The 19241-nt window shown below is 38.2% G+C and overlaps 1 protein-coding gene across 1 annotated transcript in view; it reads left to right on the forward strand.

Annotated features, from left to right (window-relative positions):
• Positions 1-18955, forward strand: part of DNAAF11 (dynein axonemal assembly factor 11) — a gene marked incomplete at both ends in the record, with an annotated part of 40204 nt that extends 21249 nt beyond the window's left edge. Inside the window, 2 exons of the mRNA XM_082046266.1 lie at positions 7002-7087; positions 18769-18955. Coding sequence (XP_081902392.1) covers positions 7002-7087; positions 18769-18955 — 273 coding nt within the window. The remainder of the gene's footprint in view (positions 1-7001; positions 7088-18768) is intronic.
• Positions 18956-19241: the final 286 nt, after the last annotated feature.

Below are 19241 nucleotides of genomic sequence, written 5' to 3' on the forward strand. Positions count from 1 at the left end.
CATAGAGCCAAACCTGAGGATTTAAGACACTTTAAAGGAAGATTATGAAAATAGTATTCATAGAACTATTTGTATTTCCTTTATTTGCAACAAAACCAGCTTTTATATAAGAAAAGAGACTCTGCAAAATATGCGGTATTGTGCAAATGTGTAAGAAGATGGATTTTTTTAAATAACCGAAAATAAGCAACTTACCTACTTTATTTTTCCACCTGTGAAACAAAAAAATAAAGAAATTTTTCAAAATTTATGTAGCATACATATGTATGAAGGTTACGTTTTCGTTGAAGGACAAGGATGATCAAGTACTCTCACAACTCAGGTGATCAGAACAAAAGTTGCTTAACTCATTTTCCCTTCATGCTCTCCGTGGCTGGAAAGGATTCACAGACTGGCTGTACCAAGTATACGTAATCACAGAGCAAAAAGGTTGTGGCAACATGGTGTTTGGACTAAAAAATGCTGCGCAACAGTCCCTAGTACTTAAAGAACCTGGTTAGAAGTGATATTCCTCTAATATTCCTAACTCTGTGCTCTCCACTCTCACCTGTGCTCTGATGTTTGCCTGCATGGAATCACGCTGATCACGATTCGAATCAATTGAGAATTCTACTGGCAAGTAAAAGCAAATTGCTTTAAAGTGGGTTTTGTACTCTCTCTTTCCCTGCCCAGCCCAATACTTGCAACGTAAATGAGAGCAAACTGTTGGGTATGTTCACTTCATTTCCTGTCCACTGTTCATCTTCCCATGATTTCAGTAAATGTAGCTGGTACACTGGATATGTAAGTGATGTTTTGACTTGTGGGATGACACAATAAGCAGATGAGGTAGAATATAAGGTGGAATGAGCACGTCTCCTACCCATTCCCACACATCTTCCAAAAGAATAGAGAATAGAGAAGGAATGACCAGTAATGAGGAGCAGTCAAAGACATGGAGGTCAGCTTGTCAGGTAGATAACAGGTGGGCAACCAGCAGCCAGTGGAAGTTTAGGGGGCATTGGAGCTTAAATCCAAGGAAGATGCAGCAATGTAAAACAGAAAAGAAAGGGCAGAGGGGATCCGAGTGGCAAAGGTATCTTCAGGTTGGGGCATAACGGGTGGGATGCTGGCAGAAACAGGAAGGCATTTAAGATGGGGCTTAATGTCATCTGGTGCAGGACTGGGCTCTTGGGCCTGCAGAAAGAGCAGAGATTGATTGAAGGGCTTGGAGCAGAAAGGGAGCTGGAAATTTTAGGAAGGCAGAGTTCTGGAGATGAAAATGGATTATGTGGTGGGGTTCCGAGAGCTGTGGGAAAGGTTAATCAACTTCAGTATTGTGCCCTTATGCCGTTATGCCTTTGGAGGGTTGGGCTGCTTTTAAAGCCTCTAGGACTACATGATGTATTTTTGGCTTTCAGAAACAGGGTAACCCTGTCCAAGGATAGGGTTTCTCCACAGGAAAAAAAATAATTCTTGGCACTTTAGCCTTACCCTTCTGGCCTCAATGGAGTTCCTCTGCTATGTAGGAATAGTGCCACATGGTGCTATGACAGGCTGAGAGAGATGAGGTTGTTCAGCCTGAAGGCGGCTCCGTGGAGACCTTATTGTGGCCTTTCAGTACTTAAAAGGAGCTTATAAGAGGATCAGGACAGAATTTTTTGAAGGATGTGTTATGACAGGACAAGGGGTAATGATTTCAAACTATTATAAAAGAGGGGAGTTTCAGGCTAGACATGAGGAAGAAATCTTTTGCCAATGAGAGTGGTGAGACCCTGGCCCAGGTTGCCCAGAGAGGTGGTAGATGCCCCATCCCTGGAGACATTCAAGGCCAGGCTGGACGGGGCTCTGAGCAACCTGATCTGGGTGAAGATGTGCCTGCTTATGGGAGGGGGTTGGACTAGATGAGCTTTGAAGGTCCCTTCCAACCCAAACTATTCTATGATTCTGTGATTCTAATCTACCAGAATATATCAATTACATAATTTTCTTCTGAAGGAAGAACCTTCAGCTGCTATTTAGGGTCATTTATTTCTCTTTGTGCTCTGATTTAATCCCAAGACTATGCATCTAGTAGCTTTAACTACTTTTGCAGCTTCTGGCTTTTTCCACTTGTGTTTTCTTCTAACGCTCCAGTCCCACCATCTATCTTCACCTATATGGACACCCTCTCATTAAATCACAACTGTCACTCCAGCATCAAGCACGCAGTTTCACCAGGAGCTTGAAGAATGCTTAAAATTGTACTAATTTGGTTAAGAGTCGTATTTTGTTAACATTCAAAATTCACTCAGATGAGAATTTATGTGTTCCTAATTTTATTTCTTTGAAACTGAGGCCTTGACATTTGCCATTTGGATAATATAGTTTTAAAATGTTTCTAAACAGTTTTGTTTACTTTTTACTTGTTTTTTTGATATTTTAAGTACTATCAGTTTTCTGCTTTTATTACTCATGCATCTTGCTAGTCTCTTCATGGATGATCAGTGTCTTAGAAGATGTAAATATTTCAAAGAGTCTCTGGATATACTCAAATCTGTTCCCTGCCTAGAAAGTCATACCTGAATCAGCAAAACCAATATTGTATCTTCATATTGTGATTGACAACAGCATTTTTCTGTTATTAACTTTCTATTTCACCTACGTTTCACCTACCTTGATATTTTAGCTACACCTATGTATTTTATCTATCCTGAGGGTCTGCAGCCTGTTTCATCTCAGGATGCTCAGAATGTCATGATTCACAGATATTTGTGAGACCTGAGGAGAGAGAAGCTCTATAGACTGAGTGGGTGTTCTATGCTTTGCCTTAGTTTGGTCAAAAACTCCTTGTGTAGCTGGGACACAGAGAGATATGCATGAATGAAATGCTGCATAATCTAATATCTTCCTTGTCAATTAATCCAAAAATTTGCAGCTTTGCAGGCAAGGACCTGGGAGTCTTAGGGGACAGGAAGTTGAACATGAGCCAGCATTGTCGTCTTCTGCCAAAGAAGGCTAATTGTGTCCTGGGTTGCATTAGGAGTGTTGCCAACAGGCTGAGGGAGACAATCCTTCTCATCTGCTCAGTGTTGGTGAGACAGATCTGAAGTGCTGTGTCTGGTGCTGGACTCCCCAGTACAAGGGAGAGATGGACATACTGGAGAGAATCCAGCAAAGGGCTACATAGATGATTAAGGAGCTGGGATGGAGCCAGGCTCTTCTCAGTGACAACTAACGGTAGGACAAGGGTTAATGGGTTCGCATTGGAACACAAGAGGTTCCACTTAAAATTGAGAAGAAACTTCTTCTCGGTGAGGGTGACAGACACTGGAACAGGCTGCCCAGGGAGGTTGTGGAGTCTCCTACTCTGGAGACATTCAAACCCACCTGGACACCTTCCTGTGTAACCTCATCTGGGTGTTCCTGCTCTGGCAGGGGAATTGGACTGGATGAGCTTTTGAGGTCCCTTCCAATTCCTAACATTCTGTGATTCTGTGATCTCTCCTATGAGGAAGTGCTGAGAGAACTGGGACTGCTCAGCCTGGAGAACAGAAGACTTGAGGGGATGTTATCAACACATGCAAACACCTGAAGGGAGGTTGCAAAGAGGATGGAGACAGACTCTTTTCAGTGGTGCCCAGTGACAAGACCAGAGGCTCAAACTGAAACACAAGAGGTTCTCTCTGAACATCAAGAAACACTTTTTAACTGTGAGGGTGACTGAGCATTGGCACAGATTGCCCAGGAAGGTTGTGGAGTCTCCATCCCTGGAGATACTCCAAAGCCACCTGGACAAGGTCCTGGGCAACTGGCTGTATGTAGGTGGCCCTGCTTGATCAGGGAGTTGGACCAGATGACCCCCAGCAGTCGCTTCCAGCCTCAACCACTTCATCAGTCTGTGATCCTGTGAACTTCATGGATTTGTGAACCAAAGATGGATTTGTGCTACTTCACATCAATTGCATGTAGCAGATAAAAACTTATCATTCTTTGTTCTGTATTACAGTCACAGAATCTATTATCTTCCCCCAGGACTGAATTAGAGTGTGCAAATTATATTTTTGGGATACATATCCTTTTCAGATGCTCTCTTTCCATGCAGATTGTATTGGTATTAATAAGATGTAACCTAAGAAGCAAAGCGTGATGAATGAAGATCAGTAACAACTGGAAGGCCAATAAATACTTTTCTTCCAGATCAATATGGTTGAGATTATCAACAATGTTTGAGAATACTAATTGAGATAATTAGCTTCATATGAATTCCTTTTAGTAAGTTAATAGGAAAAAAGAGTTTCTGCAACTTCTTTCAGGCTGTATCATTGATAAGATAAATCTAATGACTACATTGCACAATATTTAATCTTTTGTTTCTGATACACAATCATGTTAAAAATACAATTATTTGTGACTTGATAGATGTCCTAGCATATTCCTTCAGTAACTGAAATGTTAAAAATGCTATTAACTTAAAAATAGTCTGCTATAATATGCTTTTTGTAATATTATCCTGAAAAGATCTCTCTCTTCTCAGTAACAGAACAGAAAGCTGGCTGGATTCAGTAAGGGGTTTTCACTTGCTTTAGTGAGTTTCTGATCAGATTACTAAACCTTTCACCATTCATCTTCCAGCTGGTCCATAGTTCTCTCACCTTTAAAATGAAAAGCAAAAAGCCTCTTTACTTGCCTCTCCGATGACCTTGCCATACCCCATACGTTGGAGATAGTAAATTCCACATGAAGTAAAAGAAAGCAAATTATTTTCACCTTTTCTGAAAGTATTTTTCTTAAATGTACTATTTACTGCACAGCAAATCACTGTGGAATGGGTGTCTTTCTAAGGCAGCGCCTACCAACATTTTTTGGAAGGTCATCAGAACAAACTGAAGGACACAACATTCAGTGAAATGCTATAGTGACACTTTTAAAATATAGTGTCTATACTGTAATAGTCATCTATACGAAGATTTTGTATGAATAAGGAATTGAGAGCGACTATGTTATACATGCTTCATTTTTTGGTAAAAATATTTGTGACATGAAGCTTTACAGACTTTGAACTTCTATGCTCTGGCAGTGGATCTTTGCGGATAATGCAGGAAACTAAAACCTGAGAGTTTCTTTAGTAGACTTTGACCAAAATTGACATTTTAAACCAGTGAATTTTTAAAATGTCATCAGTAGGTTACATCAGTAGCATTTTAATTAATGTCTTGGAAACAGGGTCAAAAACCAGTGTTATTAGCAAGCAGTTTTTATTTAGGGTTCTGACACATTCTGTGTCAAGTTTTAAAACTCCATTTTCATTATTTTAGTGGATCAGAGAGCAAAATCTGGACATTTTGATTAATTCTTTATTATATAAGCAGTCACAAATGAATTTTGACAGCTTTTTATTGCCTACGTCTTCAAAAGCATTTAGAAACATGAAGATCAATGAGAATTAGATTCCTTATTAATTTAAAAACAGGAGTGGTATATATTATCCACGTCAGAGCAAAGGTTATTTGATAGAATTTCATTAATAATTCTCACTTATCTAGGTATGGTAAATACAGTAATATGTCATTACCGTCAAAGGCATGTGGAGACATATAGCTGTGGAACCCTAGAAATCTGTTCATCCTTCAGAATAAATGTGTTCCAGGGGAACTCTGTTACTCAGTGGAATTCCTGTTGCAGAAGAGGAAAGTCATCATAGGAAAAAAGTGTGACTGAAAAGATGACTCAGCTTAAAAATGTTTTCACATATTTATTTGATTTTCTCAAGTATATTCCAGATTCTATTTAACACATCCACTTCTAGAATGCTCTGATAATGATCTTAAAAGAACTGTCTTCTGATTAATGCAAATATTAGCTATAGTTTCATAGAATCACTTTCAGAAAGCTTTTTTACATTCATTTAGTCTGTCTTCTTGAATATCACAGGCTATTAAATTCATACAGTTATCTACTGAGCCCAAAGTTTTATATCTGGCCACAGTTAAAGCTGTGGCAGTTCTGTTTTCCAGAACAGTTCTCACTTGATCAACGTCACTAAGAAATGGACAGTCAACTACTGGCTTGATGAAGATCACATACCATTGTGGAATATGGATTTGTGTTTCAAAACCAGGGAAAAAAAAGAGAGTATCACATAATTTTTTTCTTGAACAGAGGCAGGAGGGCATCTTTTGAGTAAAAGAGCTCTTATGACAACCAGTATTTGATAATTGATAGTGGATATTCTGCAAGGCAAATCCTATCCCTCCCCTAAGTTCCTGAATTGCTCCTTGTTGAGGAAGAATCTTCTGTTGATTGAAGAATCAGCAAATTTCATCACCAACTTTGATGATGTGCTCTGAGGGCAAAGTAAAGAACATTAATCTCAAGGGGATGAAAGGAATGAGTTATTTTTGTAAGAACAGAACACCGGAGGGCTCCTGAGGAGAGAGGGAAGGTCCAAAGAGACAAATTTTCCTTCACTTGAGTACATACAGAGTCAGAGGGCATCAACCCTTTGACAATGAGTTTCAGAAATGAATGACAGAAGCTACAGAATCTGTTTTATTTCTTGCAAATTTTAGAACAAAGACTTTAAGGAAGGGTCTGAAACAGACTACTTTCAAGTCAGTTGTACTAGGAAATAGTCAATAAAATTAGCTATATGGTAGAGTTTTTGTTCTCCTCCTTCCTTTCAAATCCTTAATGAGTCCCTCTCCCATGATGTTATTGAGAAGGGAATGTGTATTATTAACATAGTATTACACTAGACAGCATATACTTAATTACAAATATATGTATACATTAAAATACTGAAATAGATATATGTATACTTATATATATATATTAATATAATTCCATTCATACCTTTTGGTTAAAACTGCCTTATACATGTGTTCCATGCTGAGTGTTAAAAATCTAACAGAAAGAGTAAATATCACAAGAGAAAATTTATTCAGACCCTCTTAATTCCTCTGGTATTGAGATATTCTTTAAATGCTTGTGAGCATAAATATCAACTATTGAGACTTATTTTTCTGTCTGTTTTATTTTAGGCTAAAGAAGTAATCTTGACTAAGCAAAAAGTATCAACTTCAATTAAACATTCTGACTGCAATACATTGCAGAAAAATGCAAGAAGGTAATTCCTTTTCATCATTCTCATTAGTTATCTTTTTGTTTGTGTGTTATTCACATGCCAGAATATACACTTCTTATTATGTTATTGTTGAAAGTACGAAAATATTGATTTGTAGAGATCAAAACTATGACTAAAAGCTTTAGACTAATGGCCTGTCTGGTGCTGTTTATAAAGCGATCTGCTCCAATAGCAGAGCCAAAAAAGCACTTATTTCTACTGCTCACTTTGTGCCATCAGGTCATTCAGATTATTAAACTGGTATATGCTAAAACTAAAACACCGACTAAGAATTGCCTCTGCAGAGCTCCTTGCTATGCAACTTGAGTTGGAAAACCATTTAGAAAGCCATGATTTTGAATCTCTCTCATGAACGTATTTGCTCACTGGTGTAAAGGTTGAGCTATTACAGTAATAAGTAGGTTGAAAAAGCAATTCTACAACATTTTATAACATAGGTACATCCTAGTAAACGTGATGTAAACTCCAGCTCTTGAGTTATCGTGGTTCATGACTGCCAGAAACTAGAAAATATCAGTAATGCACTATTTTTTGTTTTTACTCTTAGCAAGTGTTATTAGTCATTGTTGTAGATAGACACTAGGGTTGATGGACACTTGGCCTAAGTACAATTACTACGATATATCTTTTAATCTTTCCTTTTCCTCTTGTTATAGGGAATCATATTCATACCAAAATAAGATATAGTAACATCAAAGTTTGTTAAGCTGTGTATCTGTTTATGTTTGAAATGTTGCATTTGTTTTCTTCTTTGATTTCATTGTGGTGAATGTTGATAGAAAGGCTAAGATGTTACTGAAAAAAATAGCATTATGGATTGTCAGTATTCTTCTTGGTCATTCTTTTTGGTCTCCTTATTTAGGATACTGGCAAAATGGCTCTGCAAGAGTCAGTTGTCATTAATTCTGTTTTTTATTTCTTAGTTTTAATAAAGATCAGTCATGACTTCTTTTCTTGAGTGACCTGTGTAATGAGAAAACAATAGGGCAACTGCAAGAATTTGTTGAGATTCCCAATGAGCCACAAGCATGACTCCTTCTCCTTGGGCAGCAGTGATTAAAACAGTGCACCATCTTGATTGCTGAGTAATTCAAATATTTTTAAAAGGTCCAAGCCAAATGGTAGATACTTACTCTTTGTGATATTTGAAATGGCAGTCAGGTGAAGTCCCTGATGACTGGAAAAAGGGAAATGTTGCACCCATTTTTTAAAAGGGGGTAGAAAGGAGGACTCCAAGAATTATCGACCTGTCAGCCTCACCTCTGTGCCTGGGAAAATCGTGGAACGGATCCTCTTAGGAGGAAGATCAAAGGAGCGTCAAAAGGAGCATGACCAACAGGTTGAGGGAGGTGATTCGGTCCCTCTACTCCACTCTGATGAGGTCCCACCTGGAGTCCAGCCCTGAGGCCTTCAGTTCAGGAACGGAGTCCAGAGGACAAAAATGACCAGAGGGCTGGAGCAGCTCTACTATAAGGACAGGCTGAAGGAGTTGGGGTTGTTCAGCCTTGAGAAGAGAAGGCTCCAGGGAGACCTCTTTTGACCTTTCAATACTAAAAGGGAGATTATAAGAAAGATGGGGACAAACTTTTCAGTAAGCCCTGTTGCCACAGGACAAGGGATAATGGTTTTAAAATAAAAGAGGGTAGATTGAGACTAGATAAAAGAAAGAATTTTTTCACAATGAGTGTGTTGAAACACTGGCCCAGGTTGCCCAGAGAGGTGGTAGTTGCCCCATCCCTGAAGACATCCCAGGCCAGGCTGGACGGGGCTCTGAGCAACCTGATCTGGGTGAAGATGTCCCTGCTCATGGCAGGGGGTTGGACTGGATGAGCTTTGAAGGTCCCTTCCAACCCAAACTGTTCTATGATTCTATTCTGTGATTCTACTTTGAAAAAGGAATGTTTTTTGTTTTTTGTTTTTTTTTTTTCACACAGAAGTACAGTTAATGTTTTAGACACATTAAAAGAAATCAGTTAAAAAAAAGTCTTAGTTTTTTTTCAGGAGAAAACTAGATCTTCCTTTTTTAGGTAACTGACATTATCTCTTTCCCAAATGGATTCTGCCAAATAGCAAAAGAATTGGCAACTTGTGGATTAGGAATATATATTTCCTTAGAACCCTTTATATGCCTTTAGTTTTGGCTACACAGTAAATGTTTAAATAGAAGTAATAATGGGAGCACGGATGTAATGCAAGTAATAGTGTGAAATGGTCCACTTTCCTGCTAGCTGATGAACTTAAGATGCTCCATGGCATAGATGCTCCATGGCATAGCAAAACTCCAATACTTCGTTTTTTATTACATTGCAGTTTTAAGTAATTATGAATAAGCTTACTGTGGATTTTCGCACAAATTTCACTGCTAAAATATTACAGGAATATATATCACTAAAGTAGAAGTAGGAAAAAAGTCTTGTTGAGTTACAGTTCTTACTAAAAATAGTAAATTTTGACCTCTTCAGTTGAAAAGTCGCTGACTAGCCAGATGTTAAAAATTTGCTGAATAGTTGTCTCTTAGATTACAGAAGAACATTCATTACCGTGATTACACTTGACAGCTGCAGATGTCTTAGCTAAATGCTGTCAGACATAGAATCTGCTAAGCACTACATCTGTAGTGCTTTAAATCTCTTTAATTCTTGTTAGCTAGATTACATGATGATACTGTCGTTAGTTCTGCCACGTAAGAGAGATTTCGTCTGTGACTGTATACAAAACTGGAGTTCAGACCTTCAAAAAGACAAGTTTTTATAGGAGGAATTTGGCAGATTGATTTATGATATTTATAAAGTCTCTATTAATGTCGTAGCTGAGTTTGCTGTTCTTTACTGTAACTGGCCTCAGAATTCATCTGTGAGATACAGAAGTTGAGCTCACCATGTGAGCGCAAGAGAAATTCAGATGTAGGTAGGAACTGACTTCTCTGAAGTTACGCTGGAGTTATTAAGAGTAACAGTTACATGAAGTCAATAATCCTTGTCTCATATCCTCAGATTTAGACTATTCTTCCTTTAACATGTTGGAAAAGAAAAAGCATAAATAAAACTCAACACGTCTCTAAATGTAGATAAACACACACTTGAGTTCTTCCAGTAAAGAAAGTTACATGGGAATATGTGAGAGACACTGCTTTTTGGTTTTGTGGGGTTTTTTGTTTGTTTGGTTGTTTGGTTGGTTTTTTTTATTTGATTTGATTTTATTGCAGATTTTAAATAGAGAGGTTGAGAATTACAGCAAGGTAATGGATTATTTTTAAGAGTCAAATGAACAGAGAAGCAATTTTTAGGGTACTTCACAAAGCAGAATTAAAAACAAATCAGCAAGTTCTGGTCTATACACACCTTTTGTGTCGAAATAAAGAATCTAAGGTAGAGGTGATTTCTGTTTCAGTAGTTCAAGCATTGCAAATCTGGCTGCTATATGTGTCTTACTTGTCTTAGCTAAGTAAAATTGCACTGGTTGAGTAAGCCAGTAGGTGCTCTAGAAAATAATGTGTAATGCTTTAGGTTAGAAAGCTGATTTACATTCAACTGGAATCAGTTCTTAGTGACAGTATGTAATTTCTGGCTTTTTAGGGGCTGGTGTTTCTTTTTGTTGTTGTTTGGTTTCAGTTTTTTCATTGTTTTTGTTTAGTTTTGCTATTTTATTTTATTTTATTTTATTTTATTTTATTTTATTTTATTTTATTTTATTTTATTTTATTTTATTTTATTTTATTTTATTTTATTTTATTTTATTTTATTTAAATCTGGGTTCTTAACGGGAAAACAAAAAGAAGGATGCTGCTGGAATGTCCACCATCTGCTGCTACACCCATAAATGCTTTTGAATATGTTATACAGTTTCAGCCACATTTCACTAGTTGGGAGAGACATTGAATATAAAAAAAATGCCTGCAAGTGATGTTGAACTTGAGCCCAAAATCTTGGATATTTTTAATCACTGTATTGGATTTTAAATACAACCTTTTCCTAGCGAATGTGTCATCATAAGACTCACTGACAGAACTTCCTTTATGGTTTATAATTTCACAAGGATAAACAAACATTAATTTACTTTCCTTGGAGAACTTATTATTTTTAGTTGAACTTTTTTCCATTTATTAAGAAGGAAAGGTTAAAGACTTACTGTTCAAAAAACTCTCTACATTTGTCTCACTTGAGATGTAACAGTATTGCTGAAGACGAGACATACTTCAAAGCTCTGGTTTACTGGATAATCCTGATTTAGCTTGGTTCATTTTGGTGGAGAAGATGCAATGAGCAAATTTGTGGGAGAAATTTGTAGATGTAAGGGTAAGAATCTTTCTTGGGGAGTGGGGAGTCCTAATTTGGATCCTTGAAAGAATCCTTGTGAAGTGTGGGAATGCTCCCTTTCTATTAATTAATGGCTGAGAGTCTCTCCCAGTCTTACATTTCTACACACAGAGGGATAGAGGTGTGACCAGTTGGAAAGGAGGGAGCTTCATGTTGCAAAGAAAAATATGGTACAACAAAATGAGAAATTTCCTCAAGACTTGGAACAGGAGGTAAGATGAGGCCAGAAATTGAATGGAGCTGTAGGCAACCTCACCTGAGAGAACTGCAATACGATTTACATGGTCTTTCAAAACCCAGATTCACTTCTGTGTCTAAAACATGTGTCACAGAGGCACCCCGAGGTTAGTTTAAGGGACAACAGGGTCCAAAACAACTTTTATTAAACTGGTGAGAAACAGGGTTTTAGCACTCCAAAAGTGACTTAAATAAAGGTTCGGATATCAGTTGAGGAAAATTATTAAGGGGCAGCAACTAATACAACAGGCGGTCCACAGAGTGCATGCACATGGCTTCACCCAAAACAATGCTGGAGCCGGCCCTGAGTCCGAGACGAATACACTTGCCTGAACACGGTGCGGGATTATTTTTAAAGAGATACACGTACTCGTAGTGAGTACGGGAAGTGTGCACTCGCGATTCCGCGAGGGTAAATTTATAATACACTCGCAATCCTGCGAGGCTTAATTTACTTACACGTGCAAGTGTGCACAGAATCCTACACGTGCTTATGTGGAAGCACGGGAGGAAAATACACTCGTGATTGTGCGAGGGGCTCTCGGCGGCCACTCGCGATTGTGCGAGGAAATAATTTAAAGTACACGTGCTTATGTGCACGGAAAGTACACGTGCTTGTATTAAGCACAGAAAGTTATGCGTGCAAATGTGCACGGAAAGTTACACGTGTAAATGTGCACAGAAGGAAAATACACCCGCGATTTTGCAAGGAAATAATTTAAAGTACACGTGCAAATGTGCACGGAAAGTACATGTGCAAATGTGCACGAAAAGTATAAATATACTTGCAATCCTGTGAGAAGTTTTACTCACACCCGTGGCGGCAAGGCAAGCGGAGTCTCCATCCCGGGGGGGCTCTCGGTGGCAGCATCTTGCTCGTGCTCCGAGAGACCCGCGATAATGGGCGGAGTCTCGACGAGAGTCCCGTTTTTATAATGCCTGATCAGATCTGACTGTAGGCATTCCAGAAGCTTCTCTGCACCCCCACACTGGCTGTGGGTGCCCCTGAAGCCTCCAAACATCCCCCACACTGGCCGCAGGTGCCCAGCGGCTCAGTGGTGCCTCGGCACTCCCTTCTCCTAATGGCCCTGGCCAGGGTGCTCTGGGCCAAACAAAAGAAGCTGTCAGCCTCAAACAGCAGAGAGAGAGGAGATGTGCCTACTCCTTCCATACTGAAGGAGGGAGGGGGAGAGAGGGGGGTTTGCATCCTGCCACACCATGCACAAATATTTTAACTTGAAGAAAGCTCAGTGCATCTGAAGTGTGGCCTGCATGAAAGATGAACTGATATGTGGAAAGATCACAAATGGCAAATCAGTTGTCAGTTCTACTGAGAGGTAATGTTTGCCTTCTATAAATACCTGGGAGATGTTGGTAAATCTTGAGAGCTGAATAGATTTGCAGAAATAATAGTTTCAGGCTACACAGTTTGTTAGCTGTCATGAAGACACTGAGAATTTTTACAATACAAGTTACATTGTCTGGGAAAGGAGGAATCATAAGAACTTGGCTTCTTAACCAGAAAGTGGAGTCAGGTATGACTAAGCAACATATTAAGAAGGCTTTTTATTCATATTAAAGTATAGATCCATTTGCATTCTTTTGGAGGCCTGGAGTGAATCAAAGGAGAGGGTACACATCTCTAGCATTTGACTAATGAGGAGAACAAAAGGTGGGGTCCCGTAGAAGTGATTTGAAAATGAATTTGCACACACAGGCATCTGGTAATCCACAACATTAATAAGGGCAAGAAGACTTCAGGAACGTGCCCTTCTGGAGAAAAGCATTTTCAAGAATACTCTTCAGTTAATTCTTGATCACTGCAATCTAAAGTAATGTCTGGTTGTCCATATGTGACATGGACAAAAGACTGAGGTCAGAGAAGTACTTTAATGTCTCTTTGTAACATTCCACAACTTTATAAACAGTCTTAACACCTTGCTAGAGTGAAATGTGTTTTCAGTGTAAACTTCCATAATGTTTAAACATTAGGGACTCAGCTCTAACTCAGCTTTTTATTTTCTCCGGGTTAATCAAGGAGTGAAAATAAGATGGTATTATAGCCAGATCTAGAAATTCAGGGTCAATTTGCATATTGCAGGTATTGCAGCATATTTCTAATGAGCAGGGTGAGTTCGAAATTTACTTTACTGAAGTGCAAAAGAAGGCAAGGGATAGAACAGTGGAGCTGAAAATGTCACAGTGACTATGATTTTCTGTCTAACTTTTAGAAACTTAGATGCCAGTATTACATATGTGCTCAGACTGATGAATCCAATTTGCATGATGTGTTTGTCTTTTAGAACAGAATGACCTAGGTATCGTCAGCCTTTTCTTTATCAGAACTTTTTACGAGTGATTTGTAAGTTCTTCTTGACTGTAGTTTAGTCCTTGAAAAATGAATTTGATTTTACCAGCCACTGTGCATTCCTATCTTCCCAATGTTCCACTGATTCTGAAGACGCCAATTATAGGTTCATTTCAGAGAGGCCACTTACATGCTGAAAAATCATAGAATCACAGAATCAACCAGATTGGAAAAGACCTCAGAGATCATCAAGTCCAATCCTTGGTCCAACTCCAGTCCATTTACTAGATCATGGCACTAAGTGCCATGGCCAATCTCAGCTTAAAAACCTCCAGGGACAGTGAGTCCAGCACCTCCCTGGGCAGCCATTCCAATGCCTGACCACTCTCTCTGTAAAGAATTTCTTTCTAATATCCAGCCTAAATTTCCCCTGGCAGAGTTGAAGCCCATGCCCCCTTGTCCTATTGCTGACTGCCTGGGAGAAGAGACCAATCCCCACCTGGCTAGAACTTCCCTTCAGGTAGTTATAGAGAGTGATGAGCTCACCTCTAAGCCTCCTCTTCTCCAGACTAAACAACCCCAGCTCCCTCAGCCTCTCCCCATAGGTCTTGTGTTCAAGTCCCTTCCCCAGTCTTGTTGCTCTTCTCTGGACCCACTCCAGCACTTCAGTGTCTTTCCTGAACTGAGGGGCCCAGAACTGAACACAATACTCCAGGTGTGGCCTCACCAATGCAGAGTACAGGGGAAGGATGTATTAATATGCCAGATATATATAAAACCATGATTATTTGCTTAGATTACCTGGTAGATGTTTGTAAGCCTGTGTTTTCAAAAGTTGAGGCCAAAGTATGGCAAGCGCCTGACGTTCATAATCAGTTTTTAATGTACGCAGATAAAGATTTGTCTTTCTCAAAGCTCTGAAAGAAAATAAAATTTCATATACTGGAATCACTCTATTTTCTTATTCATTGCTTTATTTTCTTATTCATTTCTTATTCTTATTATTACTTTTTCTAAGCTGATAATGACTTTTTTGCTGTTTCATTCACAATTTTAGAAGACTGGGAAAAGTGCCTCTCCAAAGCTGTTGTTTGTAACTTATGAATATCTTTGGAAATTCTGATTCCAGAAATGAAACTTTCAATCAAGTGTCAAAACCAGTATATTCTGGATCAAGCATATGAGAAATCTTTAGCAATCTAAATTTTATTGAAATTCAGAAGTTGAAACAGGGAAATGTAACTGTCAAATCATTAAAATATCAAATATGGGTATTAAGAACTGTGTGAACAAAAGTGTAAATTGTAAAAAAAAAAATATCAAATTATCAGTTATGTGCTCTGTCACACACCAGATTGTTCAGCAGGCTGCGGTAGTTATGCAAAATGGAAAGACTGACCTTCTTTATTATGGAGTCTTTTAGTCTTCTTTTTTTAAAAGCATTGTTGATCTATATGGAGATAGAAATAGCCTTTCCAAGGGACTAAAAAAAAGCCAGGAAAAAAAGAAAGGATTTAATCCAGTATTATTTATTTTTGTACGGCGCTCTATTCTTTAGACCATAAATCTCACTTGAGTAGAGAACACTCAGCAGTAGCTAGCAGTGTGAAAAACTGTGAACTTCATTTTGTTTAAAAGCCTGAAATTTAAATAATTTGCAAACATCGAGATTTCCAGACGTGCCGCAGCTGGTCCTGCAAGAAGTATTATTGTTTTCATCACTGTTATCTTACAGTTGCTCATGGAAGAGCTTCAGCAACAAGATTATTTTTATTCTACTAAGTAGAATTGCCTGGAAAAAATGTTTAGATGACTTAAAACTCATTCTTTTTTTTTCAAAAACGTTAGTCCTAATGTCATCAATACCCAGCTTCTTTTTGCGTAAATTACATGATGAGAGGGGCAGATTCTCAGCAGATGTGTCGTCACTGCACTGACTTCTGCATAACCAAGTCTTGTTGTCAGCCAACTGCTTGTATTCTGGTAGTTGAGAAAGCACTATGGAACTTTACTAAACAAGGATGGAATATTTGATCCTGTGCATATAAGTACATAAAAATCCACTTCCTTTCTGGAAAAACATCACCTGAGCTTGATTCTTGGTCTTTCATATTGTCTGTTGTTAAGAGATACTTCTCAATAACATGCGCTGATTGGATTTGGAGAATGAACTGATGTATATAATCATTCATTCCTGGTGTATTGAAGTTTAGTCTGATACTAAGCAAGGAGGCATTCAAACTCTATAGAGTTTATTGTATTTTCATGACTAGCAATTTGTACAATTTTAGAGCTGCTGAACAAACATAAAATACCACTACTAATGAAAATACTTTAAATCAAGGAAAATATGTTCTAACATGTGAGAGAAGCACAGGCTGAGGGGTAATTCATTTTCATATTTATGCTTTATTTTTTTTCTGAGGTGCTTCAGATTAGTGGTTACATTAAGAGTCTAGACAGTGTGCCCTCTTTGGGATCTCCATAACAGCTATGGATAAAGTGATTCCACGTCACAGCACATTTTATAAATTACACATAAAGCAAAAATATCTCTTACCTTTTGGAGACGAACATTTTCTAGAATGTTGCCACAAATTGAATCTACTTTTATTTCCTTAAACTGTATAGTATAGGAAAAAATTTAGCCTTATATATTAAAGAGCATTCAGGGTAAAGAAGTAGGAGTTTTCTTGTATCTGTTTTCATTACCGATAAAACTCTCCACCTAGTTGTTTTTGTTTGTGCCATTTTTTGGAAAAGGTTATTCCGATTATTAATTCAGGGTGTTTCTCTGGTCATTTTTCACTCCACAAAGTGATCAAATAATTCTTATAGTGTCGGGGGTCAAGACCCCGGCATGGGTTCGGGCCTACGGCAACGGAGGAAGAAATGCGGCCATCCGATGCGGATGATAAACATGCTTCAATTTATTGATACAGAGCACAGACCTTTATAGTGGTTCCATTAATTATGCCTACTTGTCAAACACCGATTTGATAGCATACGTAATGAGCCCATCCCAACATACATAATGAGTCCATCCCCTTCTGTGGCCCCACTGGTATGTGAGTTCCCTCGTTATCTCGGAGCTGCCTCCTGAGACTTGCTTGTCCAGGCCTTTCTCAGGCAATACCTTCTCACTTACCCTTGCTCAGCTCATGCTAACTGAGGCCTACTCACGCTAACTAGAAGAGATCCTCTCCGTAGAGAGGGTCTCATGCCCTTTCTCTCTTGGCCATTCTCCAACATTATAGCACAATCTAATGGCATAAGGAGAGAAGAGGAGAGGAGAAGGGAGATGGAGAGGGAGAAGGAGAAGGAGAAGGAAGGAGAAAGGAAGGAGAAGGAGAGGGAGAGGGAGAAGGAGAAGGAGAAGGAGAAGGAGAAGGAGAAGGAGAAGGAGAAGGAGAAGGAGAAGGAGAAGGAGAAGGAGAAGGAGAAGGAGAAGGAGAAGGAGAAGGAGAAGGAGAAGGAGAAGGAGAAGGAGAAGGAGAAGGAGAGGAACCTCCTGTGAATCCCTCTACATCTCTTCTCTCCAGGACAGGGGGTCCCGCACACAGGTGTGAGCTGGGACATCTGCTCAGATCTCACGGAGCCTTGATGGAGAAGCGTGGGCAGAATTCAGAAGCTGCTTGGCAAAACTGTCTTCATTAGAACAACTAAAGATGGTGTATTTTCATTTAAAAATCTTTTAGTGTACTTCATTTTCGTTACCTGTGTTGTCATAAAAAAATACATTATTTCATCCGGTGACTTTGTTACTTTTTTTTGGTTATCTTAGTTCTAATGAGCCTTTCTGATCTCTGGGGTAAAAATGTAGTTTTCTCACAACTTTTAAGGGTGACACACTGTCTTTTGTAATGTTGAGCTTGGAACTTTGACCCAAAGTAGTACAAAATGAAAATTGGTATAGAGATGTACAAATCATGTTGGAATTTGCAGAAATTAGAACATCCATTTCCATTTTGCCATTTTTCATGTAAACAATTACAGATTACTTGAAAACAGGCTAGATTTTTTTTCTATTTAATTGTTGACCTCCTGTGTTAGAAAAGAATAGTGGCTTTAAATGCTACAAGACAGAAAGTATAAGAATATTTCAAATCTTTGGTCATAATTTGAAGTGGATAGGTTGCCTTAATGAGTGGCCTGTACATATTTCTAAGTGTGATCTAAAAGAATATCCTTAGTAGCAACAGAATCTGGAAATTCTATTATAACTCCAGCCTTTCTTATAGATGTATATATGTACTTTTTTTCATAATACAAATATGGTGAGGATTCATATTGCCAAAACATAAGAATTGGCTGATAAAAGCAAATAAGTTCATACAGTTACATTTACTCTCTAAATAAAAGTATTCCTGCTTTCCAAAGATAGACCTCTCGCACAATCTGAAGGATCTGTGTTAAAAAGAACAGAAAAAGAACAAAAATCCAATTAGATTAAAAAACCCCCTGTCATACTAAAAGCCAACCATTTGTAATGTGATACCAGCAGTCACCATGTTCTGATAGAAAGCAAATTACAGATATCAAAAAATTAACTTTCGATGTTTGTAGGCCAAAGATTCTTTTGTAGAAAATGTTAGAGGTTTTATAGTACTTTTCTGTGTTTACACTGAGTTTTTTTTTAACAATCCATTTTCAAGCTATAAGGACACTTAATTCTGGTTTAATTGGACTCAGTAACAACTCTTGCACTGAAGTCAACAGGTTTATAAACAGGCATCCAAAATAGTTATATTATCTTTGATACTAAAAAAAAGCTTTTTCTATTTGTTTCCCTCTTGTTTCAGGAGTGGACAAGTTGAGAAATTAGAAGTGGATCCTAGTAAATATTCATTCCCTGATGTGACAAAGATAATCCAAGAAAAGGAACGAGTTGGGCAGGGACCTATTAGGCTACAACCAGAGAAGATTACAAAGACTGAGAAGAGTTACGTTGATTTTGAAAATAATGAAGAAGTTCCTCCCTTAATTTGAAACATGGTTAAACATTCCCTTTATATGTGGCATGTATGTTTGAGATGTTTCCATGACCCCATGTGTAAAGTAAGTATAATATAGCTGAAGTTGGAAATATTATTACGTTTCTTATAAATAACTTTGTTATGCCTGTGTTTTCTGCAGTGTTTTCAGTTATTGTTACCTTTCTTATGAATAACTTTGTTATGCCTGTGCTTTCTGCATTTTTTTCTGTTACTATATTACTATAAAAATTCTTATTTTCTAGATTGTTTACTTAGTAAGTCTCAAATCAGAATGGGAG

Source organism: Streptopelia decaocto (assembly GCF_964273445.1).
Source record: "Streptopelia decaocto genome assembly, chromosome: 2".
NCBI classification, from domain to species: Eukaryota; Metazoa; Chordata; class Aves; order Columbiformes; family Columbidae; genus Streptopelia; species Streptopelia decaocto.